Source organism: Sylvia atricapilla, chromosome 27 (genome assembly GCF_009819655.1).
Source record: "Sylvia atricapilla isolate bSylAtr1 chromosome 27, bSylAtr1.pri, whole genome shotgun sequence".
NCBI classification, from domain to species: Eukaryota; Metazoa; Chordata; class Aves; order Passeriformes; family Sylviidae; genus Sylvia; species Sylvia atricapilla.
In genome coordinates, this window is record NC_089166.1 from 1,958,653 (window position 1) to 1,982,566 (window position 23,914).

Genomic DNA, 23,914 nt, shown 5'->3' on the forward strand with positions numbered 1-23,914 from the left:
ACAGCAGCCAGTAACGGGGTCCCTGACGAGGTACGTTCTTGGCTGCACAAACGTGATCAGAACCGGGTCTATGGCTTAGGAAAAGTAACGGGGGCGGTCGGTGGGCACAGGGGGGTGGCTCTCCCTGGGGTCTGCTGGTTTGTTACAGGACCGTGGCAGGTGCGACCTCCTCAGTCACTGGTGGTCCAGGCTGCTGTCCCTGTCCGGTTCCCACTGCTGGGCTCTGCCTGCACAAGGCTGGACCCAGGGGACACACCACCGCCCTGTCGGCCCTGCTCCACCTCCTCCTTCCTCCACGAAAACTGCCAGGGGACGCACAGCCCCTGCTCTTCCCACGGGAACGCACTGGAGCAGCACAGGGGTTTCTAGCAAAGTGTTAGTTGGCTCTTAACAAAGGCTGTTAGTTCAGAAAAGCAACACAAGAGCAGGGGCTACACGTGGATGTTCTTGCAGGTGGTCTGGTGGTCACAGCAGGTGTCTTATTGCCATTGGGTTCTTACAAAACAGCATCACGAGGAACTAGTGCCAAGGGAGCAGCCAGTGCAAGGAGAACATTTTGGCTGCACAACATCCACAATGGAGCAAGGGGCTTGGTTCCACGTGGAGCTGGATATTGCTGAGAGAGAAGACTTGGATTTGTGCACAGATTAGGAGTGGGGAACAGCTGTCTGAGACAGAACAGCACTGAGTCCCAGACACCACGTCTGAGGGTCTCTGTCCTGTTCCCCTGGTTACACATCAGTGCCAGAACTCAGTGCACAGTTGTTCCTGGCGATGCTGTAAGTCCCACTCGACTTGAGAGCTGTAGACATGGGATTTATTGTCTTAAAGATAAGTTTGGAGCAGGCAGCATCCTGTCAGACAGTGCAGGGTGATTGTGGAGCTATCCCATCAACACCTCTTCCCTAGAGATTGCCAGTGTCCTTGATTTTAAAATCCAAGCAAGGCTACAGAGTCACAAGTCACAGTGCTGCACCCAGCCAGGACTGGCTGTCACATCACTCACTCACGGGAGACGATTGAGAGAACTGTGCAAGGCTTTTCCTTCTAGGATTCCCTCCATGATATGCAATAGAAAACCAGAGGGAAGTGACAGGATGGTCTACTGGCCCCGGGAGCCAGTAGGATCCAGCTGGTTCAGCTCAGACTGATCCAGCAGTTCAAAGTCATCCCCTTCGGCGTCAGTGTCCAAGTCCAAACTGGCTGCTCTGAGGTGAGTCTTTGCCCCTCTCTGGGGATTGGTGCTGCGTGAGGAGCCTGGCTGAGGGGCTCCTGACAGTGCCAGCTGGATCATGCCCCTGGTGACAAAGCCAGCAATGTTGTTGGTGAGATTCTGCACCGATGGCAGTGTGCCAAATTCCTCCTGCTCATATGGGAGCTGCAGCTCCTCTGTCCCCTGCGAGCGGTACGCCAGGCTCGGGATCCCAATGCTGGTGTCATCCTCATCATCTATGCCCGTTGCTTCTGGGTTTATGGAAGGGAAGTCAGGGAGATCCCTGGCAAAAGATTCTTCTGGGTCACTGTGACCATCCAGGTCTGGAAGAGGAGAAAGTGCTTTAATTGCCAGTACTCACCAACACCCACAAGCCAAGGCAGGAGGTGGGCCAGCACCTCCCCTGGACAGACTGTTGGGAGCTCACAGACCACACTCTCTTTGGTCTCCCTCCCCTCATCCCAACTGTTCAGATCCCACTGACCTCCCAGCTCACTCACAAGGAATGCTGGTGCCAAAGCAGCCATCTGCTATAGAGGGGAGCACCAGCACCCACAGCCACATTGGCAGAGCTGGATCTGCTTTTGCAGAGCTGCTGCCCTCACTCCACTCAGGTACCACAGGAATGGAGGAGGAAACTTCAGTTCTGAACAAAGCAGGCAATTGCAGCTCATTTCCAGCAGCAAGGCCGACATCAAACAGCCAGACTTCAATGATGGGAGGTAACACATCCTCCCTTCAACCCATCACACTGGTGCCTGCTTGGCATTCCACACATTCTAGAAGCTGTTTCCTCTCACCTTCTGATCCCTCTGTCAGGGGCGTCTGGCCCCTTGAAAGGTTAAACATCCCACTTTCAGTATAGGAAACCTCAGCATCTGAATGCTCTGAGTCAGAGATGGTCAGTTCCTTGGCAACCACGGAGTCATCCAGCTTTGAAATAGAAGATAAAATCGAAAACATCAGCACTAGAAAGGTTATCCCCATACCTCAAGACAAAACAGATGACGGAGTGGCCTGCAGCTAAACCTGGCCTTTATGGAAGACTGGTACCTGAGGCTCACATTTACTGCATAGTCTAGGAGACTGCAGCTGGTACAAGCAGCTGTGGACGTTCTTTAGTGGAACAGAACAGGAAAAACCTATCTGAAAGGACAGTGTCCTCATCTACTCTCCCATCACTCTCAGCTACACTGTGCAGACACACAGCCAGATGTTGCTGATTTCCCCACAGTGTGGTTTGTTCTTTCCAGCTGAGCTCTTCCCTCTCCCAGAGGCTCTGTTACCTTGGGGCAGAATGCAGCCAGCTCCTCTTCACTGTCACTCCCATCGTCCGTGGCTTCCTGACCAAGGGCCCGGCCACGCACTGTTAGAAACCAGAACAAAGCTGTTACTGCTGCTGGGGAAAGGCTCTGTGCAGGACCAGAGAACTCCAAACTGCACATAACAGAGCAGAGCCAGCTCTGTTCCACAGCAGAGCTATGATCATTCCTCACTGCAGCTCTAGCAGGTTCTTTGCTGAAATGAACATGTTTAGAACTCCCTCGCACAGAGCCTTTCCTCCTTTCTCCAGGATAGAGAACACACAGTTCTGGCAGCCAAGAACTGGAGCAGCTCAGTGCTGTGAAAAGCCCACAGCAGCTGCTTCCTAGGAGATGGCTGCAGAGGCGGAACTGCCTCACTCTCTTCCTAAGGCAGTTCCAAGAATTTGCCATGCCAGACATGCAGCCCCCTACTGCCCACCAAGGCCGGAGCCTCTGTTCACAGCCCTTTTCAGGTATCAAAGATCAAGGTGTAAAAATCTCTGGGGCCACAAGCAGCACGGAACTCACGTTGCCTCTCTCGCTGCCTGGCTACCATGTATCCCCGGACGCTGAAGTCCAGCCGCTGCAGCACGGGCTCCAGGCGCAGGTACAGGCGCTGCCCCAGCCTGTGGTACACGGCCAGGGGCCACAGCAGGATAAAGAGCACTGCAGTGAGCAGGAACGAGGGTTAGAAGGTTGTTCAGGATGATGCTCAGCAAACATCCTGCCCGTTTCATGATGCAGCACAACACACAGAGCACGGTAGATCTGAGCACTGCTGTGGGAACAGGTGTCATCACCTCTGCCCGTTTAACAAAACTGAGAGGCCAACCTGTTAGTGCTCAGATCTGTAGTTATTAAGCAAACATGTTCTCTCCAGATCAGACTTCGAGTCCTGGTCAAGAACCCCCACATTCCTGGCAGAATGTGTTGTTTTAAATTGTAAAGCCATTCACACAAGCTTTCCTTCTGAGCTCCATTCTTTGATGTCCAGCACCCCCTCAACTCTTTTCACATGTAAGTCTGTACTGGCATAGAGATTTACTTACACAGCAAGTACGAGAGCACGAGCCCAGGGATATATTGGCCCAGGACAGCCAGGAAAGTGAACACTCCACACACTAGAAGACAAAACTGAAGACATGAGAGACAGTCAGTTTCCAGGGTTAAGCAGTAGGTTCACTCACTTCTTGACCATCTCAGCCTCTGCAAATTCTGGGACAAGTCATTGCTCCAGAGAGGGTGAGGCCTTCACAGTGTCCAACCACCTGCTCCAGCGTGGGCACAGACACAGGGGTATCTGCCCTCAGAGCCACAGGCAGCTGAGGCTTCCTGCCTCAGGGCAACAGGAGCTTCCCAAAGCAGGGACACCAACTGCAAGGGAGAGGCCAAACTAGAGAGCTCTTCAAGGTGAAGAGGACAAGGTCGGTATCACTGTGCTATGGGCTTCTCCTTCCATAAACTCAAAAAAAGAAGAAAAAGCTCGACACACTTTCTCAAACTGTTAAAACCCAGTGAGGAGACAAGTCTGACAGACACTTGAAAACCAGAAACCAACAGAAGGAGCAGCCACACTCTCACTTTAGTGGTGCAATCCACACACTGACATTCACTTTCTCCTCCCTCCTCCACAACCTGATTATTCTGCCTGTGCTTTCAGTTCCTCCCCACCACCTAATAGGCACAGCGTTGTCGGAGACTTCCCGTGGCAACCTCCCATCCAGGAACGTGTTCAGCCAGTGCTGGATGCCAGCACAGGAGGATCCTCGTGGTCAGCAGAGGCTCCACACCAAACAGGTTATTTCTGAAGACTCTACATTCTTACCTTGCCAGGACTTTGCCTCTTGAAAACGAAGAGATTACTTAAGAAGTTGGTCCCAGTCACCCACGCTTCAGCCAAATGATGACAGAGCTCTGGCACTCCGAGCAGCCGAGGGTGGACATATCCCCAGCTGCAGTGAAGGCAGAAGTTGGGAACAGAGATTGCTGCATCAGTGTCAGGGTTGAAGACCCTTGTTACAAATATTTGTCTCAATGCTTCCTTCTGTTCCCACCCAGCACAGAGCTCTAGAGATGAGGGTCACTTGCCCTCCAAGCAGTGCCCTGCCCAAAGCAGTTCATCTACAGCCCCTCTAGCAGCATCCCAGAGCTCCCACAGCGGCTGAGGAGCAGGAGTTTCAGTCAGTGGCCTGGACCAGTTTCCATGCCGCTGGAGGGAGTGCATAGTGCAGACACAAATCAAGTGAATCCATTTACTTCTCCTGTGTTTATCTGGTCAACTGCAGCCTCCAAGTCTTTAGCATGAGGTCTAGAAGCAGCCTTGCACCTCACTTCATGTACTCAGTTACTCTGGAGGCCTTGAATTGGTCAGTTTTGTTAGTGCTGCCTAACTGCTAGTACCTGAAGGTTAGAAAGAGCAATTCCTTTTGTGTTCAGGCCTCTTAAAAGAACCAAAAAACAATAAAGACAATTGTCCTTTGGCACCAGCTCAGGTGATTTAATCAGGAACTGACATCCAGCACAGCCTGGCAGTGGCGGCAGGAAGGTGTGCCCAGAGAGGCAGGTGTGAGCAGTGAGGCAACACCTCAGCATTTCTCAACCCATTACTAATGCTGCAGTCAGATCATAACTATGCAGAAACAACTGCTGGAACAAGCCTCTTAAATATTCCCTATCAAGTCTCAGAAGACTTCATTAATCCCCACAGAAATGCTGTTTTCCTCCTATTGGAGGCCAATACAAGAGGAATTGCTCCTAAGACAGCACCTCTAACTTCAGGGTGCAGGGAATCAAGCAAGTGTATCTGGGTGCTGGTATGAAGGCAAAGTATAATAAAGTGGCTTGGGCAAGTCAAAAACTTCTCACAACCACCTGACTGCATCTTGGTCTCCATCTGCCCTCCATCAAGCAGCTCCCAGCTCCCTCCTCCCCCTCACCCCAAGGAGCCAACATCCCAAGCATGTGCAGGTAACAACACAGTATCACAGCAAAGTACCACAGCAGAGGAGTCAATTAGTTTCCTACCTCTCATTGTCTAATTCATCAGGTCTTGCCACTAAAATATTAAGAACAGACACTACATTAGTTGCAAGGAATTTGCCACGGGAGTGCTTAGCTCTTGGGATTTAAGTAAAGCTTTAATGAGCTGGGGAACACCTGGAAAAGACATTAACGGTAATTACAGGATGGAGATGCATCACTCCAAAACAAATCTTGAGTGTGTACGTGTGACAGTACAGGACTGCAAGAGTCTCCCTGCTGTTCCTCGGTGTTTGTTGGACACTACAGGCTGCCCACTTCCCTCTCCCCCACTCCCAGCACACACCAGGGGAGGAGGAACAGCCTGAAGGCATCAGGGATTTAAGTCTTTTGATACTTTCCCACCCAGGCTGGGACTTGAAAGGGATGTACCAGCCACTCTGAGAGATCAAATCAGAGGGATGAGGGAGCTGGGCAGACACTGTCTCCTAAGAAGGAGCCTGAGCCAAGCTTTGAAACCGAGGAAAGCTTTAATGTCTTCCCAGGAACTAGAGAGAACATGGACTGAAGCAGAAAGCTGGGAGCTAACTTGCTGGTTAGTCAGGGAACTAGCCCTGGGAACATGCAGACCCTGACACTCCTCCAAACTAACCTGTCCATGCAAAGCTATGGGACCTTGAGCTGCTTGGAATGGGGGTGGTCATCAGTGTATTAATGTCACAAAGGGGGATACAACTGCTTTAGTTACTGAAAGCTGACGTTAACAGCTGTTCAGATGCCTCTTCTCCCAAAGAAGCCTCTGATCAACAGCAAGGCTGGGACTTGTCTTCATTCTAAACTGGGTTATTACGGATTCTGAGGAGGAATCCAGATGAGTTCCACATATGCTTCAATTTCTCACTCTGGTACTGAATGCTCAGAATGTGAATCATTGTCTCAAACCTGCACTAGGTCACGTACACCTTGTGGTTCAGGATTACAAGACAAATACCAGTGTCACAAACACAAAAGCAACTTGTGTTTACACAGGTTAGAATATTCCAGCTCCAGGAGGAGCATGGCTGCAGTACTCTTACCGGCTTCCAGAGCCTTAAAGCAAAAGGCCCAGGTTTTAACAATGTAACTGCAGGCAGTACAGAGGCTGTACTTGTGCGGCTGGAAACAGGGCTTGATTTGCTGCTAAGAGCTCAAAATGCAACTTACCACCAATTTCTGGCCAGATTTTGTGCTTCCACTGGTCTAGACACACTACTACTATGAGGGTAAGTGCAGTCAGGAACAGCAAACGAAGGGAAGTCAGAGCAAAGAACCTGTGGGGAAGAGACCAAGGAGTTGGTACTGGCCAGATCTTTGTGAGACACACAGGGGTAACACAAACCAACGTAAAACCAGTCACTCAGGGGGAAAACTCAGGACTTGGTACTCGGTCACCACGGAGCTGCTGGATGACCCTGGATTGCTCCTGTCAATTGTCCCGGGACAGCCCTGCTGCACAGCTCCGGTCTCAGGCAAGCTGCCCTCCCACACTGCCACACAGCAGGCTGACTTTTCCCGGCGAGTTTGATGCTCTCAGGTAGAAGGAGAGCACGGGGACGGGGCTGCAGCAGACCCAGCGCTCCCAGGTCCCTCCCGTCCGAAACGGGACACGCACCAACCCCGCGGCCCATTACGGCCCGTTCCTCCCCGGGGGCAGCTCCCCCAAGCCCACCGACCCCCGCGGCCTCGGCGATGTGGGCTCGGCGGGGCGGGCCGCCCGCTCTGCGCGGCCCGGTGCCGGTCCCAGCCCCGGTCTCAGCCCCTCCGCTCACCAGAACAGGCCGTGTACCGCCACCCAGCACAGCGCGCTGCGGCCCGGCCGCTCCCACACCAGCGCGGCCTGCACGGCACCCAGCAGTGGCTCGTAGGGCCCGAGGCGGCAGCGCAGCGCCGCGCTCACCGCCTGCACCCGCCGCTGCCGCTCGCCGGGCCCGGGCCCGGGCCCCGACGCCGCTGCCGCCGCCGCCATCGCTCCTTCACGGCGTCAACATCCGCCTGTCCGCCGCGCGCGCGCGCCCGCCGTAGGCATGGCGGCCCCCTGCCGCCGGCTCCAGCCCGATGCTGGGCGCCGCCATGTTGGCGCAGGCGCGGTCTGCACGCCGTGGCGGGACGCACGCGCGTTGCCAGGGCGCCGGCAGGGGCGGAGGTGCGCGGCGCTGCCCCGGAAGTGAGCAGTGTGCACGCGCACTGCCGTTGGCGCCGGCGGGAGACGCGGCGGTACCGGAGTCGGGCGGGGCGCGGAGCGGAGCGGAGCCTCGGCCGCGATGCCGCGGGAGATCATCACCCTGCAGCTGGGCCAGTGCGGCAACCAGAGTGAGCGCGCCACGGCCGTGGCGGGCCCGGGGGAGCGTGCACCGGGCGGGGTCGGGATGCTGTTGGGGGGGGCCAGTTAGCGGGGCCCGGCGGGACGGGGCGGGGCATCAAGCGTGTAGGGCGGGGCCTGAGGACCGGGGCGCTCCGGGCCCTGCCCCCGGTCCCGGTCCCGGTCCCGGTCCCTCTGCCCGGCCGGTCTGACCGCTGCTCCCCGCAGTCGGGTTCGAGTTCTGGAAGCAGCTCTGCGCCGAGCACGGCATCAGCCCCGAGGGCATCGTGGAAGAGTTCGCCACCGAGGGCACCGACCGCAAAGACGTCTTCTTTTACCAGGTACCGGCGGCCCCAGGCCGTGGAGCGGGGCACACCGAGCGAAGTGTGCTGCCCTGGTCCCTGCGGGGCGCCGTGCCCGGGCAGGAGCAGCTGGGCTGTCAGTGCCCATGCTGCCCACCCCACAGCCCCTGCGGGCACAGAGGCGGCTGGGCGGGCCCTGACCGTGCCGGTGGGAGCGGCGGCTCAGCCCCGGCTCCTGTTTATAGCCCGCTCCGGGCTCCCGCCTGCGCTCCCGGTCTGTTAGTGGAGCGCTGTGGAGGCGGAGCAGAGGCACGAGGCTGTGCCTGCCATAGATAGTGTCTTATGTAAGCACGAAGAGTTCCCCCTCCCGCGCTGGGAGTGCTCTGGGGCACAGAGACGCTGCATTGAGGATAGGCTGCACAGGACCAGCCTCTCTCTATCCCTTCTCTCTCACCATGTGGGGCTCCCCTGCAGTTAGGGGATAGCTGATGCTCTGGCAGTGGAAGTGGCACCGAGCTGCAGCAGCATCAAGATCCTCTTGCTCCCGTTGTAGGCAGATGATGAGCACTACATCCCCCGGGCTGTGCTGCTGGACCTGGAGCCCCGTGTCATCCACTCCATCCTCAACTCTCCTTACGCCAACCTTTACAACCCAGAAAACATCTACCTGTCCGAGCACGGAGGGGGAGCTGGGAACAACTGGGCCAGTGGCTTCTCACAGGTACCAGCTCTAGTGCTGCTGGGTGAGACACAGGGCAGCTCTTTAGCCCAGGGCCTTTGTCCTGGCTCCCTCATGTCAGCTCAGTCCCAGTTTCTGAAAAGCATCTCATCACTGTCAGGGACTGATGTCCCTGGGACTGTGTCCCTGTGGCACGCTGGGCACAGGACAACAACTGCCAGTCTGACTTGACTTCACACTGAGCTTGAGCAGCTCTCCTCCATGTTCTGTGGGAAAGGAACAACACCAGTCCTCATCTCTCTTGCAGGGAGAGAAGATCCATGAAGATATTTTTGACATAATAGACAGAGAGGCTGATGGGAGTGACAGTTTGGAAGTAAGTACACAAGGGATTTGGATCCAGTGGCCCTGCCTGGTGTTTTCCTGGCTAAGTTGCTCTTTAAGGTTAAGCTCAGTACTCTAGTGGGCACAGGCTTGCTCAGTGAGCTTCTGGGACTGAGCACAGAACATGTAGAGAGGGGGATCTAGGGAGAGGAGGTCTGTCCATCCCCACCCCACCTGCCAGCCTGCCCCAGAAGTTCTTTCACTGTTTGTTTGTGGGGCATTTTTCTTTACACAATCCACATGAACCCCTACCCTGTGTGCGTGCAGACAGGGCTGCTGGGTGTTCGTGTCAGGCTGTGACATGGCAGCAGGGGAAGGGAGAACATCACTAAAACAAGCTGGCAGGAGATTCAAGTGTGTTGTGGGAACTGAGCAGGTGGGAGCTGCCCTGAAGTCAGCAGTGGTAGCTTGGCCTCAGTCATTCTAGAAGGAGAGAGGGGTGTGAAGGACCCAGGAAAGGGCTGAGAACATGCAGTTCCATTTCCTGTGATGTACTGGGCCCTGGAAGTGACATTGGAGCTGTTCCAATCCTGTTGTGGGTGGGAGGAATCTTGAATGCTCCTGAGCAGCTGTTGCACTTTGTGGGGTGTGCAGAGATGTAGATCCCACTGTGTAGGCAGGAGTGGCCTGAGGAGCTGTGGCTGCTGCTGGGGTCTGGAGGAGCTGGGGTCAGTCTCTGCTGCATCCATGCTCCCAGCTGCCACGAGGAGCTCTGGCCCTGTCTGGCAGGTTTCTGCTGGAGGTTGGGGGTGACACTGTCTGCCTGCTCTGGGGCTGAGCTTCACCTTCAGCACCTGCCTTCTGCTTTCTGCCAGGGGTTTGTGCTTTGCCACTCCATCGCTGGTGGAACAGGCTCTGGGCTGGGCTCGTACCTGCTGGAGAGACTGAATGACAGGTGAGCACAGCCCTGTCCCCTTCCCACACCGCAGTGCCTGGCCCAGCCTGGGCAGCCTGCCTGGAGCGGGAGCAGGAGAGAGCTGACTCAGAGCCACCACCCCCACCCAAACACTGCCTTGTGCAATCCTTGGCATGCTGCCTGCAGCAGGCTGGCTCCTGATACGCCTGGGGACTTCAGAGGCTCTGAAACTGGACTCCTTCTGTCCAAGCTCTGCCTTCCCTCAGCCGTTCTTATCAGGCAGCTGCCTGCGGACACCCTGACGGTGCAGAGGAGGGTGGGAGGCTCTGGCTGAAGGCTGTGAGCTGCCATCCTGGCCTGTTTCAGCTTGCATCTTCTTGAAAAGACTTGTGAGCAGCTGCTTAATCAGCTTGTGGATGGCTCAGCCTCCCTGTAGCTCCTCTGGCAGCCGACTCCTGTGCTGCTGGGGTAGGCATTGCTGGGACACATTCTCTCCCTCCTGGGAGCCACTCTGGCTGCAGCTTTGGTGACTCACCCTGTCCTGAGCCCTGGAGACTGCTAAGGCAGCTTGTGGGAGGGGAGAGTGCGGCTTGATGGTGTTAACCCTTGAGATGCTGCACTTCTCACTAGGTATCCCAAGAAGCTGGTGGAGACCTACTCAGTGTTCCCAAATCAGGATGAGATGAGCGATGTTGTAGTCCAGCCATACAACTCTCTGCTGACACTGAAGAGGCTGACCCAGAATGCTGACTGTGTGGTAAGAGGCCCATGGTGCAGCCAGCCCTGAGGAGATGGCCCTGTCCCCACAGCTCAGAACTGCAGCCCATGTTGGGGTGCAGCCCACCAGGTGCCTGCAAGCCCTGTGGCCTCAGGGACCTTCACTGGTGCTAACCCCTGCAGAGCTGCCTGGCATTTCTGCCTTGGATCTAGCAGATCTTCCCAAGGCAGTGAGGACTGGCTGAGCTTCCTCTGTGTAGCTGTGCTGCAGCCCCAGCCTGAATGCAACACCCGTGTCATTTGCAGCACCCACAACATCCCCAGCCAAGCAGCACCTTCAGCCTGCCATCAGGTCTGGCTGAGACACTGCACATCCCCCCAGCTGCTCCTTGCATGAGGCAGTGGAGGAGCAGTTGCACTGGAGCTGTTGGAATTGCCACTGCTGCCCAGTGCTGGCCCAGGGGCAGAGCTCTTTCAGAGCATGGGGAGCACAGCCAGAAGGGAGGGGAGAGGTTCCATTGACGGTGTCAGTTACGTGCCACAGATGAGTCAGTTTGTGGTTTCAAGTGTCTGCCACTTAGGCAGAGGGCTCCACTCAGGGCCTGTGCTGGACCATCAGTGCGCTGGGACACATGGTGAGGACTGCCCTTCCTCAGCTGCCTCAGGGACCCTTCATGGAGCCAGGTTTCTCTTGCAGGTGGTTCTGGACAACACAGCCTTGAATCGGATCGCAACAGACCGGCTGCACATTCAGAACCCGTCATTCTCACAGATCAACCAGCTGGTGAGAAGGACTTTCCCTCAGGAGAAGTTAGCATGGGATTTCCCTGCTGTGTTCAGTTTAGTCTGAACCTAGTTCATGGGCTGTGCTCAGGGGTGGGCAGCTTGGAGCTGTGAGTGAGGCTCCTGTGCCCTTCCAGCTGCCCCACTTTCCCTTGGCATGTCTGTGTGAGGCAGGTTTTGACCCACTCTGCGACCCTCTGCTGACCCTATCCTCTCCCTTAGGTCTCCACCATCATGTCTGCCAGCACCACCACACTCAGGTATCCCGGGTACATGAACAACGACCTCATCGGGCTGATTGCCTCGCTCATCCCCACGCCCCGCCTGCACTTCCTCATGACGGGGTACACGCCACTCACCACCGACCAGTCGGTAAGGCAGCCCCAGGCTCTCCTTCCCATCCCCAAGGGCAGGGAAGCTGCCACACTCACCTTGCAGCCTCTGTCAGCCCCGTCTCGTCTCGGTGTGAGCTGTCACTGCACGTCCCAAATCCCAGGCCCATGTGCTCACGCCACGTGACTGCTGCATGTGCAGTGAATCAGATGTGAGCAAGCAGTTGTGTTTGTGCCAGGTGCTACCTGCTGCATACATCAGGGTGGCTGTCGAGAGCATTGTGGTCAGGAGTGGCAAAAGCCACCCTAAGCAGTGATGAGAGCAAGGCCAGGAGAATGGTGCTGCCAGTCCTGCCACCCCCATGAACCATCAGCTTTGGCAGTTTGGGTCCAAACGCTAATGCTCAGTGTCACTGATGGTGGGCTACAGGTGTCAGCCCCTTCCTGAAGCTCAGTCTGGTCTGAGAGTGAATTAGCCACCCCTCTGCACTTCAAGTGCTGCTTCTTGCTTTTGGCTTGTCCCTAACCAGTGCCCCCCTAGCCCCCTGGTGCCAGTGGGGCAGTTCTATTTTGGGAGGTGCTCACCTGCACTGGCCCACTGTGATCCGGAAGGAACTAACAGCTGCTCTTCTCCTCTCCCTGTGTGCGTTTCCTCAGGATGTTTCTCAGAGAAGCAAATCTGAAAAACTGCTGGCTCTCAAAAGGGTATCAGTGTGTGATCTGTCCTCCGAGGGAGGAGTGTGAGCAGGGCTCAGCCAGTGGCTCAACCAGTGCAGAAGGGGGCTGCCACCTCACCCAGCTGTCCCTGCCGTGGGCAGTCTGGGTGCTGGCCCTGGCTATGGTCCCCCTGGCCAGTAACAGCTGGGCAAAGCCCCAACAGCACTCAGGGAGGGCAGTGGCCAGGCTGCCCATGGCTCAGGGCTGGGCAAGGCAGGGAGGGCATGCAGTAGGAAACAACCCCTTTCCTGCTGAACCCCCACTGCTCCCTGCCTGGCAGTGGGACAGGACTCATGTGTGACAGCAACAACCTAAAACAGGTCCCTGTCCCTCTGTTCTCAGCTGAGTTTTACACCCAGCCCCTCTGTGCTGCAGGGTGGGGGCCAGATGGCCCCCTATGCTGGAGTCTCCACTGACATTCTGTTTCTTGGCCTGGCTGTGCCTGTTGTGTGGTGTTGAGATCTCCATCTTGCACGTGGCTTTGCATGTGACTCCATTCCCAGGGTGAGGGCCATTTCTGTCCAGCTGCCCCCTGCTCCTCTGTGTGTGTGTGTGTACCAGGCAGCAGGAGGGCAGGGAGCAGCACACCTACTCCCTCTGACCCCTGGCTGGCCTGTGCAGGTGGCTAGTGTGAGGAAAACCACAGTCCTGGACGTGATGAGAAGATTGCTGCAGCCTAAAAACGTGATGGTGTCCACAGGGCGAGACAGGCAGACCAACCACTGCTACATTGCCATCCTCAACATCATCCAGGGGGAGGTGGATCCTACACAGGTGAGTTCCCATGGCTGTTCAGGTACTGATGGCCATGGTGTAGGCCAGGGAAGAGCATGGTCCTGGGGTGAGACTAGGCAGTGCCTGAGAGCTGGCTTCAGATTGCTCCTGTTTGGGCTTGGCCTCATGGAAAGGCTGCAGTCGTGCTGAAATCCACCTTCCCATGGCTGTGCCTCCTGTGAGGAGCAGCTCCTGGGTCTGCTGCAGCCCAGCTGTTTGTCCCTCACCCTGCTGCCCCTTGCTGTTCCCATCCCTCCAGGTTCACAAGAGTCTGCAGCGGATCCGGGAGAGGAAGTTGGCCAACTTCATTCCCTGGGGCCCTGCCAGCATCCAGGTGGCTTTGTCCCGCAAGTCCCCTTACCTGCCATCCGCTCACCGCGTCAGCGGGCTCATGATGGCAAACCACACCAACATCTCCTCGGTGAGTGCCTTCCCTGGCCATGCCGGGCCCTGCAGCCCCAGAGCTTGTGTCTCTTCAGTCTGGGCCTGTCACAAAGCCAGGGACGGGGGTGGGTGGCTCCTAGCAGGGCTCAGGTCTGGTGCAGGGTTCTCCCATCAGTGCTGCTGGGCAAGTTCCTTGTCTTGGGAAGGGTCGCTGAGGGAGCTGTGGCCCCCCTGACCCCACGCTGCTCTCCAGCTGTTTGAGCGGACGTGCCGGCAGTACGACAAACTGCGCAAGCGAGAGGCTTTCCTGGAGCAGTTCCGCAAGGAGGACATCTTCAAGGACAACTTCGACGAGCTGGACAACTCCCGGGAGATCGTGCAGCAGCTGATCGACGAGTATCACGCAGCCACACGCCCCGACTACATCTCCTGGGGCACGCAGGAACAGTGAGTGCCCCGCCAGGAGACAGGAAGGTCCCGTGGCCACCCCCACGCACGCCGGCGGGGCTCGTCTCGGCCGTGCCCACGTTTCTCACCCCTCAGCGCTGCCTGGCGCGGCAGAGCCGCACACGCCGCGCTCCTCTGCGGAAGGCTCTCTGCCGGGAGCTGCAGCTCCTCGGCGGGGGACAGCCCCCGCCCCACCGTGTGCCCTGGCCCAGGACAGGACTGGGGCAGCTGCGCGCTCTGCTGGGGGGGAACCTCTGCCTGTGGGAGCAACACTTGCTGGAAGGAGGAGGAGAGTGACCCTGGGGCTGGGAACAGGCCTGGCCCCCTGAGTCGGGTGCACACAACCCCCGTGGCCAAAGGCTCCGTGTGGCTGAGCTAGTCCTTGCCCTGGGCAGGAGCCTTGTTCCTCCTTGGCCAGATCAGGCCTGGGGCACGGGCTGTATCTATATTTTTGTAGGTTATTTTGCTTTAATAAAGGCTGTTCCTGCACTGATGCTGCCTGCATGACTCCAGATTGAACAGCCAGGCAGGGAAGCCAGATGCAGAGACTGGGGCTGGTGCTTACCTTGTCTGGCCAGCTGGCCCCATGGCACAGGAGCACCATGGCTGCTGCTCACTGGCACGTCCTGGGGTGTGCAGGGCCAGCTCTGCCCTGGCTGGCAGTGCCACGGGGCTCAGGCAGTACTGGGCAACTGCTGCAGCAGAGCCAGAAATACTGGCAGGACCTGCCGGCACGGCTGACCGGGGCTGGGACCGGCACCGCCCTGCCCGCAGAGACACGGCACCCACATGGATATTCTACAGGAGTGAGGCCCTGTGCAGGGGTGGGTCGTGAGGGGCTGGGGGTGCCCTCACCACTAAGGATCCAAGGCAGGGAACAGCAACACCAGGAAGGACATGGGCTTGAGGCCCTACAGTGTCAGGGGATATGGACACAGCAGCTCTTGGTCCTGACCTGTGGGAGCTGAGCTGTGGGCTGGGGACAAGGGGCAGTGCTGGCACCATCCCAAGCCCAGGCAGCACAAGGTGAAAATTAGCATTTTCCTCTTACCCTTTGGGGCACAGAGCAGGCGACTAAAAATACAGCCACCGTGGCAGCATGGGCTCCCACGCCCTCTTTGGCAACAGCCCCTGTGGCCGAGGCAGTTCCCCCCGCCGGGGCAGCCAGTGCCAGGGGCTGCCCGGGAGCTGGAGCTGCCTGTACTCTTGGTGAAATGCCAAAGGTCGCCTGGCAATGACCAGAGGGACAGCAGTCCCTGCCCCCAAGGACACGCTGTGCTGCTCCTCCCCACTGGCTGTCCCAGGCCCCGCTCCCCTGGCCGTCCCAGGGATCCGACTGTCCCAGCCTCCTGCTGTCAACCCACGCTCTAGGACAGGAGGCCCAGCCTTTCCTTTGTGCATTTATTTAGAAAAACAACCAACCAACCCCCCCATCCCAAGACAGAACCAACAAACTACAGAGGCAACACTGAGGGGCTGAGCCCCAGCCGTACCAGCTGCCACTCCACCAGCCACCCCTGTGACATTAAACCTGGCCACAGGGCCACCACAGAGCCCAGCCACTCATGCAGGAGGAGCCCACAGGTCCCCGGGGCAGCTTGGCCCAAAGCCGCCCGCAGCTTTCCAGAAGGGGTGGGTCCAGAGGACGGACAGACAGATGATGGCACAGCACTACTGCCTGGTACCCTCTGCTCTGGGCGAAGCCCCCAGGGCATGAGCAGAGTGGCCAGGCAACACAAGTGCTGGAGGCAAAGGCACCAGGGTATAGGGGATGGGGACAGGCCTGGGGGCAGTGTGGGAGACCACAGCAGGGCGGCCCTGCTGCCCACCAGGGAAAGTGCTGGGAGACGTGGGGCGCGCAGGCGTCTCAAAATAAATTAAGGGAATAGCCAGAAAGGCAATGGCAGTGGGGGGAGCACGACCCCTTGGCCCCCTGCTCTCTGGAGCAGCTGAGGGCCAGCACAGACCTGCCACTCACTGCTGGGCTTGGCTGCCCTCCCACACCAGCCCTCCCACGCCAGAGCACCTGCGTGGCCACACAGCTGCTGGGCTAGCTGTGAGAAGAACCCACTGGTGGCCGGAGCTGCCAGGGCCCGGCTGCAGTGCAGAGCCCCTGGGGCAGCACAGTGGGCTCCGAGGTGGGGGGACTGGTGGGAGGCTCCTGGGGCCGGGGCAGCCGCTGGGTACCCGCAGAGGCGAGGTACGTGTTGAGCAGCTGGGCGATCTCTTCCACCTGCAGGTAGAGGGGGCACAGGAGGTCAGTCCAGAGCACCCTTGGCTGAGTGGGGAGGGTGGAGGGATGGCAGCACCTTACCTGGGAGGTCTCAAAGAGCAGGTCTCGATCCTCCACGGAGAGGCGGAAGGTGCTGCTGTCAGAGGCACCAAAGGAGGAGATGCGGCCGTAGCAGAAGCTGTCCAAGGGCTCCGGCTCTCCGGGCTTGTAGAGCGAGACGGCCTTGGCCCCGATGCCCAGCCACAGGCGCTGGGGCCCACAGCCCACTGGGCTCTGCAGGGAGAGGGCTGTCAGAGCTGCCCACCGCCAGAGCTGCCCCTGTACCACACCCAGCCGGGGCCTCACCGCGTGCAGGTCGACATCGAAGAGCGTGGAGCCAAAGCCAGGCCACTCCCGCACCAAGGCCATGTAGGCAGCCATGGCCTCGGGCCGGCCCATGCCCTGCAGCAGCTTCCACTTCTCCACAATGGCAGCCATGGTGCTGGCCCCCTCCTCACGCAGACGGCCCCGCAGGCGCTGGTCCCGCTCCGCCCGTTGCTTGGCCAGCGCCTGACCCCAGAGGCCGCCGGCCAGCAGCCCCGCGCGCAGCCGGGCCCCCCGGCACTTGGTGGGCGGCCGGTGGGGCGGGGGCGGCAGGCGGGAGTGCAGCACGTGGGGTGGGAAGAGCTCCTCCAGGCGCGGGAAGGGCGCGTGGGTGGAGAAGTCGCTGTTGAGACTCTGCAGGCGCAGGGCCGCCAGCGTCTGCAGCGTCTCCTCTGATGTGGGCACGTAGCCCCGCAGCACCATCTCGTGCGCCTGCGGGAGAGTGGGGTGAGGTGGCACAGCCACCACGGCATGGCACGGCACAGCACAGCCACCCCAGCGTGCCACTCACCTGCTCAAAGAGGAGGGCAAACTCCAGGCTGTCCCGTGGGACATTGTCTGTGTCCAGGAAGCCGTAGTGCTTGAAGCAGAGCCGGCATGGTGGGTCCTGCTCCCGGTCCTCTCCAGCCAGGCTGCAGCAAACAGGACCAGCTCCATCAGCTTGTGAATGTGCCCCATATCATCTGTCCCCTCCCACACATGGCCTCCCAGCCCCTCTCCTCATAGACAGCAGAACAGGACATTTACTTTTCAAACCTGGTGAGGACATCAGCCAGCAGTGTGGCACTGCCCACTGGCTGCTCCCGTCGCCGGGACTGCTCGTAGAGCGCAAAGAGGTTGGGGCTCTGGGACAGCCCCAGGCGTGACACAAGTTCCTGGGCCACCTGGGCGAGACAAAGGCAACCGATGGTGACCACGTGTTCCTGGCCACGGCACTCAGGGCTGCAAAGGGACACAGAGAGGTCATGGTGGGCAAAGGCAGACAGCTCCTGGCCCCCCTCTATCATGGCTCAGCTGGGACAGACCCTGCTCATCTGCTGTGGCACACTGCCCACACCCAACCGTGTGCACTAAAATGTCCCCAGCCCCCTGTCTGGCACAGTTGTAACCCCTCACCTCCTCTGCTGTGGTGTGGGAACTGATGGCCACACTGCAGGCAGGTGCCCCAGGGCAGTGCACTGTGCAGATCATCTCTTGCCGCTGCATCAGCACCAGGATCTCCTCCAGGGAGGGCACACACTCCCTCCCCTTCGTCTTTCCCAACGCCTCCCGGATGAAACAGGCATACTTGGCCATCTCTGAAGCAGGGAAACGGTTCTCTGTCCTGCAAAAAACACCAGAAGGATCAGGGTGGCACTGATCTGAGGGATGCCCAGCACCTGGTGAGCTTCCTGGTGACAGCTGGCACCCCTGACACTCACCTGTCCAGGTGGAAGCGCAGGAATCGCAGGACAGGCGGGGAGGGCAGGAAGGTGCAGCTCATGCAGGTGAGGAGCTGCCAGTAGTGCAGGTCACCCTGCCCGCCCGGCGCCGGCGGCTCCGTAGTCTGCTTCACCAGCTGGCAGTAGATCTCATCCACCAGCGGCGGCAGGTCCAGGCAGGTCTGCAGGACACCCTGCATCAGCGGCACTGGGTCCCGCTCTGACTCCAGCTGCTGCAGCGAGTTGAAGAGCTTCACAGCCTCGTCGCGCAGCGTGGTGTAGCTGCGGGGGCCAGGGGCTGTGGGATGGGATGAGGGTTAACAGCCCTGTGGTCCTTCCCAGGATCCCCTGCCACCAGCTGGGCACTGTCCTCACACCCAGGGCCTGCCAGGCCCCAGCCCAGTGCCCAACTGCCCCGCACAGTGTCCAGCCCAGCCACCACTGCCGCCAGCCTAGACGGCAGGACCCAGCTCTGTGCCCCCCACCTGCCCCTCACCGCTTTGGTCCAGGCTGCCATAGGGGAAGGGCAGCAGGGGAGCGTAGAGGGGGCCACTGGTGTAGCGCAGGATGGGGTTGCAGCGATAGATCTGCTCCAGAACCTCGGGGCTGTCTCTGTGTTCCTGGGGGGGCAAAGCAATGGCAGCAGCTGCAGAGGGGTCACCTGGCCAAGTGCCTGGCACAGACCCCCACCACCATCCTGGGGCATGCCACATCCTTCCCAGTGCTGCCTACAGCTGTGGGCATGGGCAGCCCAGTGCCATGGGCTCACCTCGACATCACGCATGAGCAGCTGGGTGGGCGTTTGGACAGGTGCTTTGCTGTCAATGACCTTCTGCACGGCGCACACCCAGCGTACGGCCTCGTTGAGGTGCTCTGTGTACAGGCGGTAGCAGTGCTTCCTGCCAAACACCGTCACGCTCCAGTAGCCTGTGAGGGACAGACCCACTCACCCATAGCCCACCAGCATCCCAGCCAGGCTGGCTCAGTGCCCCAGGGCTCAGCATAGCCCCTCCTCTGGGCTGGGAGGGTAACACAGCACAGGTGGCAGCCCAGCCAAGGGGCATGGGCACCTCACCTGTCTCCTTGTAAAGCTGCTTGTCTGGCCAGAGCACGGAGCAGAGGCTGGTGAGCACCAGGGAGCCCAGCCGCCTGGCCCCCTTCTCGTTGCTGCTGTAGTAGTCTAGGGAGTCAGGTGTCAGCACGAACCAGTACTTCCGAGGACGGATCCAGGGGGTCTTCATGCAGCCCCGCATCTCCCGCTGCAGCCAGCCTGGGAAGGGGAACCCTCAGCCCTCACTGACATCCACCCCACCGGCCTCTCAGCACAGGGAAGGGTGTGCACAGGTCTCACCATCCCCCTGGGATGGGACCAGCCACGGCTGGGGCACAATCCCACCTTTCACGAGAGCATCAGGGTCATCCTCCACTGGCCCTGGGCCCTTCTCCACGATGAGGCTGCGCATCTCCTCTGCAACAAGCAGGGACCTGAGGACAACATGGGGCTGAGCTCAGGTACCCGCAGGGGTCTCCCACAGCCTCTGAGCACGGAGCTGGCCTCGGGGCTGGGATGAGCTGGGTCCCAAGGGGCTCTGGGGACCCCTCAGCCCCGCGGTGGGAACACAGCAGAGTCACTGGGTGCAAATGACCCCAGCTAAAAATAAGCTGTTTGCAGTCTTGGCCCTGCCAAGGAATTCGGAAAATGAACAACCAGGAAGGAATGTTGGCAGCAGCATCAGTACTGCAAGTACAGGGAGCAAGCAGGCCCCTGTGCCCCGGCACCCCGTCTTCCTCAGCACCAAGCACCCCAGGGCACAGCCTCTGCTGGTGGACACAGCCTGGCAGATCCTCCTGGCACAGGAAGAGTCATGCACAGCCCCATCAGCTCAGCCTGCAGCAGTCAAGCTATCTGGCATGGCAGGGGGATGGAGACATGCCTGAGGATGCGCCAGGGACAGGGACAAGCACGGCAGTCCTGGCTCTGCCACTCCCTGCTCCACCTGACAGAGCAGCACAGCCTGGTGCTAGCTCTGTGGGCAGGATGGTTCAGCACACGCCAGCACCAGGGCAACCTCCCACAACATGCCAGTCCCTCAGCTCCTACAGCACCACACAAGGGACACAATGCAAGACAGAGGCAGGGGATCACTCACCGCTCCGAGCCACTGCTGCTACGGGTGGGCTGGCTCAGGCTCACCTCCAGGGATCCCTGGGGAGGAAGGAGACATCTCAGCCTCACGGTCATTACCTGGCACCTCTGGCCATCCCCCTCCATGACTGATTATCTCCTCATCAACCCAGCTCGGGGCCCCACTCACATCCTGCTGCCACGGGGCAGAAGAGCCCTGGCACCCACAAGGCCACAGCAAGACCCAGGGCTGCAGCTGGGGCACCCCTGGTGCGGGGGCAGCCGGCGGGCGCGCTGGCCGTGCGTCCTCAGCTGACCCGGCTGGCTGAATACCGTGCAGAATTGCACAAGGTCAGTGCTGAGTAATACGCTTACGGCACAAAGTCCCATTGTAATGGGGCCGCTGACTTCCTGCCCGCGGCGGTGGGACGCAGCACTGGGAAGTCCCTGGCCCTGCGGCAGGACAGGGTCAGTTCCTCCTCACGCAGCACAACTTGACATGGACAGTGCCTCTCACGTGACAAGCCTGGCACACATGCTGGGACACGAGGCAGAGCCCAGGCACAGACAGGCACCGGCTCAGGCAGGGCGCCCAGCGGAGTGGGGTGCGGGGACATGGACGCACCGGCAATGTCGTCCTGGGAGATGCACGGGAGCTCCTGCCAGCTGCAGCCCAACAGGGCAGCAAGAGGCACCACAGGCCAGAGCACGCAACGCCAAGAAAAAGAGACTGATGCTAAAAATAGTGACGGGGGGGGGGGGGAGCCATCGCAGGTATGGCTGTGCTGTGGGGCAGGGCCAGACACCACTGACCCGTGGCATTAAGGGCACCTGTCACATAATGATGGTACCCATGCACAGGGCCAGCACCTCCAGACGCTGTCTGAGGCTGGGGAGGGCCTCACACACTCCTCAGGGCTGCAGACACGGAGGCAGTGCCTAGTTTCTCGAGGGCAGTCCAGAGGAGGTAGTGGTGGCAGCCGGCTCCTTCTCAGGGATATAAATAAACAGGAGAGGAGCTGCGGCGGCAGGGCCAGGGGAGCTGCTCCCACGCTCCCATGAAGGGGGAGTCGATGCTGTGGGTTTGCAAAGACCCCCTGGCCACAGCAAAGGGCTCTCAGGGGAGCTGGCGTCACCAGTCGCCCACGCCAGCCCGGAGCCAGTGCGGCCCATGGGATGTGGGAAGCCCAAAGATGGTTCATGACATAGTTGTGCCCTTGGCACTGGCACCAGTTCCCAGAGGGCTCAGCTCCAGCCCTGTCACTGTCCCCACCGTCCCACGGGGCTGGCACTGCTGGGAAAGGGGACCTGCTGCTAGGGCACCGACAGCGTAGGGTTGCCCCCAGCCCTGCACGGCCAGGGCCGTGCTGCAGCCTCAGCAGTGGGCAGGACAGAGGGGCCACAGCAAGCGGGACCAGGCGGTCACCACCCCCCGCGTCCCCCGAGTCCGGGCTGGGACTCGGCCCCACAGCCCCTGGTGCAGGAGACCGCCGGGACAGACAGGAGGCCCCCGGGAGCCGGCGGTGCCCCCGCACCCCGCGCTATCAGCCGTCGCACACGCAGCCCGGCCGGAGGAAGCACCGGTTTCCGCCACTTCGTTTCCCTCCAGAGAGGAAGCAGCCGGAGAGGGGAGATCCAGGCCCGCTCTCCGCGCCCGGCACGTGCTCCCGGGACAGCCCCGGCCCGCTCCGGCGGGACACTCCGGGGCCCCGCCGCGCACCGGGCCGCCGCGGGTCTGGCGCGGGTCCGGCGCGGGTCTGGCGCGGGTCTGGCGCGGGTCCGGCGCGGATCTGGCGCGGTAGCCCCGCGGCCTCCGTGTTAAGGAGCGGGCAGCGCGGGCCGAAGCGGACGGGAGCAGCAGCCGGCTCCAGTGACGGTCGGCCGTGCCCCGCGGGCCCGGGACCTCCGCGCCCGCCCGGAGCCTTCCCTGGACTGCGGCTCGCCTGCACCCGCCGGACAGACCCAGCCCTGCACCCAGCGGGACCACCCCGGCGGCTCGTCTGTGCTCGTCCCGGTGGCCGTCCCGGAGCCGGTGCCGGCCCCACCTGGTCTCCCTGAGCGCGCAGCTCGAAGGACGCCTCCTCCTCCTCCTCTTCGGCCTCGCCGTCCACCTCCCGCTCCGCCTCGCCGTAATCCCGCCGCAGCAGCGTGAAGCCCCGTCGACAGCACAGCAGCCACCACAGCCCGCCCGGGAAAGGCATCGCCCCGCTGACACCGACGGGACGGCACCGGGACGCGACGGGACCGGCCCGCCGCCCGCCCGCCCCGCGCCCCGGCCGCCGGCCCCGCCGCCGCCCCGGGCGGGCCGGGCCGCGCGTCACCGGGCGCCGCCAATCGCCGCGCGCGGCCCGGGGCGGAGCTCCCGCCCGGGGCGGCGGGGCCGCCGCTGCGTCAGCTGCGGGGCCGGGCGGCGGTAGGGCCGGTGCGCCCGGAGCCTCCGCCGGCGGGGTGCACCGGGTACCCTCGGCACCTGGCGGGACAGCGTCACTGAGCACCGCCTGCACCCGGTGTGGGCACCGGCACCGGGCACGGGCCTTGCCCTGCCCCGCGGCACCCGCATCGGGCGCTGCTCTGGCTCCTGCGTGCAGCGACACTGGCGCCCGTCCCAGCACGGCGACTCAGCCCGGTGCGGTGCCAAGTTTGTGCCAGCGGGCAGCACCACGGGCTCTGTGTTCGGGCAGGAGGGCACCGTGGGCGGAACACCGTGGGAAGGAGGGCACCATGCCCAGGCAGGGCTCTCCTGCAGGCCCTCGTAGCGCCTTTACAAAAAGGAGCTGGTGGAAGGCGTTCATGGTGGGCTCACACCCGGTGCCACAACTATGTGACTCAGCTCAGCCCCGGACTCTGCCCAGTGGCAGAGGGTCTGAGGGCACCCTCAAGCCGTGGCTGCTATGGCAGCGTCCAGGCTCTGGCCCCATTCCCGAAGCCCCAGGAGTCGAGGCTCTGGCTTTCTACAGCTGTTGGGTCACCGCCGTCCTTGGGAGCCTGGGTGCTGGGATGTGCAGGCAGGAAGCTCCTGCTGCCAGTTCCCCTCCCACGCAGCCTGCTCTGGATTGTGCCTGGGGCTGAGCCCCTGGTGTGGGGCCGGCTCTGCAGCCAGGGCAGTTAAGGGCATCGAGCAGAGCCCACCAGCTATGGGGGCAGCAGAAGACTGGAGCAGGACCACCTGAGACCACTGACTGAGTGGGCAGCAGGGGCAGCTGTGCTGTCTGGGCAAGAACTGGCCGAATCTAGCCCTTGATCCCACCGAGGGCTTCGGGGGACAGAGGCACATCAGCCCACCTCTGTGGCTGCTGAGTCAGCAGTAACCTGTTTCTGGCCCAGTAGTAGATGAAGCCTGTGGAACGGCTGCTTCCAGTCGAGCCCTGGGCTAATCCCAAACAGAGCAGGGGGCGAACAGGAAGTCGCCTCCAGCCCCGGCAGAACCGAGAGGTGTTTCTCTGCATGCCCAGCTCTGCTGGGAGACTCCATGAGCAGCTGCACCTCAGCCAAGCCCGGTCCTGTTCCCGGCACTGTGGAGTGCTTCTTTAGCCAGACTGGGGAATGCACGGCGCATCCGGCCC

General features: G+C 60.4%; 3 protein-coding genes across 6 annotated transcripts; 1 reads left to right on the forward strand and 2 right to left on the reverse strand.

The window, feature by feature from the left end:
• Positions 1–11: 11 nt before the first annotated feature.
• Positions 12–7,633, reverse strand: RETREG3 (reticulophagy regulator family member 3). The gene is made up of 9 exons (XM_066336643.1): positions 7,305–7,633; positions 6,700–6,806; positions 5,542–5,572; positions 4,343–4,469; positions 3,567–3,651; positions 3,046–3,183; positions 2,500–2,579; positions 2,014–2,146; positions 12–1,536 (listed from the first exon to the last, which is right to left on the reverse strand). The coding sequence occupies exons 1-9, from the start codon at positions 7,499–7,501 to the stop codon at positions 1,103–1,105; spliced, it is 1,332 nt and encodes a 443-aa protein (XP_066192740.1). The 5' UTR covers positions 7,502–7,633; the 3' UTR covers positions 12–1,102.
• A 51-nt stretch (positions 7,634–7,684) lies between these two features.
• On the forward strand, positions 7,685–14,702 carry TUBG1 (tubulin gamma 1). Of its 3 annotated transcripts, XM_066336640.1 has the most exons (11): positions 7,685–7,845; positions 8,063–8,175; positions 8,690–8,857; positions 9,123–9,191; positions 10,015–10,094; positions 10,686–10,812; positions 11,470–11,556; positions 11,778–11,927; positions 13,226–13,378; positions 13,638–13,799; positions 14,016–14,702. In XM_066336640.1, exons 1-11 carry the CDS (start codon positions 7,797–7,799, stop codon positions 14,211–14,213), a joined length of 1,356 nt encoding a protein of 451 aa, XP_066192737.1. In that variant the 5' UTR covers positions 7,685–7,796; the 3' UTR covers positions 14,214–14,702. The 3 variants fall into 3 exon arrangements, with proteins under 3 accessions (XP_066192737.1, XP_066192738.1, XP_066192739.1); XM_066336641.1 differs by lacking the exon at positions 8,690–8,857; XM_066336642.1 differs by lacking the exons at positions 10,015–10,094; positions 10,686–10,812.
• Positions 14,703–15,596: 894 nt separating this feature from the next.
• On the reverse strand, positions 15,597–22,648 carry PLEKHH3 (pleckstrin homology, MyTH4 and FERM domain containing H3). 2 transcript variants are annotated; one of them, XM_066336751.1, is made up of 13 exons: positions 22,397–22,648; positions 20,377–20,432; positions 19,623–19,711; positions 19,302–19,496; positions 18,996–19,153; positions 18,723–18,846; positions 18,227–18,524; positions 17,922–18,129; positions 17,553–17,689; positions 17,317–17,437; positions 16,788–17,237; positions 16,524–16,715; positions 15,597–16,442 (listed from the first exon to the last, which is right to left on the reverse strand). In XM_066336751.1, the coding sequence occupies exons 1-13, from the start codon at positions 22,550–22,552 to the stop codon at positions 16,260–16,262; spliced, it is 2,367 nt and encodes a 788-aa protein (XP_066192848.1). In that variant the 5' UTR covers positions 22,553–22,648; the 3' UTR covers positions 15,597–16,259. The 2 variants fall into 2 exon arrangements, with proteins under 2 accessions (XP_066192848.1, XP_066192847.1); XM_066336750.1 differs by having other exon boundaries at positions 16,524–17,237.
• Between the last annotated feature and the right edge of the window lie 1,266 nt (positions 22,649–23,914).

Coding starts and splice junctions, on each gene's coding strand:
- TUBG1 (XM_066336640.1), top strand. CDS start 7,797: ATGCCGCGGGAGATCATCACCCTGCAGCTGGGCCAGTGCGGCAACCAG. Junction 11,557..11,777: donor TCTCACAGATCAACCAGCTG/GTGAGAAGGACT, acceptor CCTCTCCCTTAG/GTCTCCACCATCATGTCTGC. Junction 13,379..13,637: donor GGGAGGTGGATCCTACACAG/GTGAGTTCCCAT, acceptor CCATCCCTCCAG/GTTCACAAGAGTCTGCAGCG.
- PLEKHH3 (XM_066336750.1), bottom strand. CDS start 22,552: ATGCCTTTCCCGGGCGGGCTGTGGTGGCTGCTGTGCTGTCGACGGGGC. Junction 20,433..22,396: donor TGCGCGCTCAGGGAGACCAG/GTGGGGCCGGCA, acceptor CTTCCTCCCCAG/GGATCCCTGGAGGTGAGCCT. Junction 17,690..17,921: donor CCCACACCACAGCAGAGGAG/GTGAGGGGTTAC, acceptor TGTCTCGCCCAG/GTGGCCCAGGAACTTGTGTC.
- RETREG3 (XM_066336643.1), bottom strand. CDS start 7,501: ATGGCGGCGGCGGCAGCGGCGTCGGGGCCCGGGCCCGGGCCCGGCGAG. Junction 4,470..5,541: donor GATGAATTAGACAATGAGAG/GTAGGAAACTAA, acceptor CCTTCACTGCAG/CTGGGGATATGTCCACCCTC. Junction 3,184..3,566: donor CGTGCTCTCGTACTTGCTGT/GTAAGTAAATCT, acceptor TGCTCACTGCAG/TGCTCTTTATCCTGCTGTGG.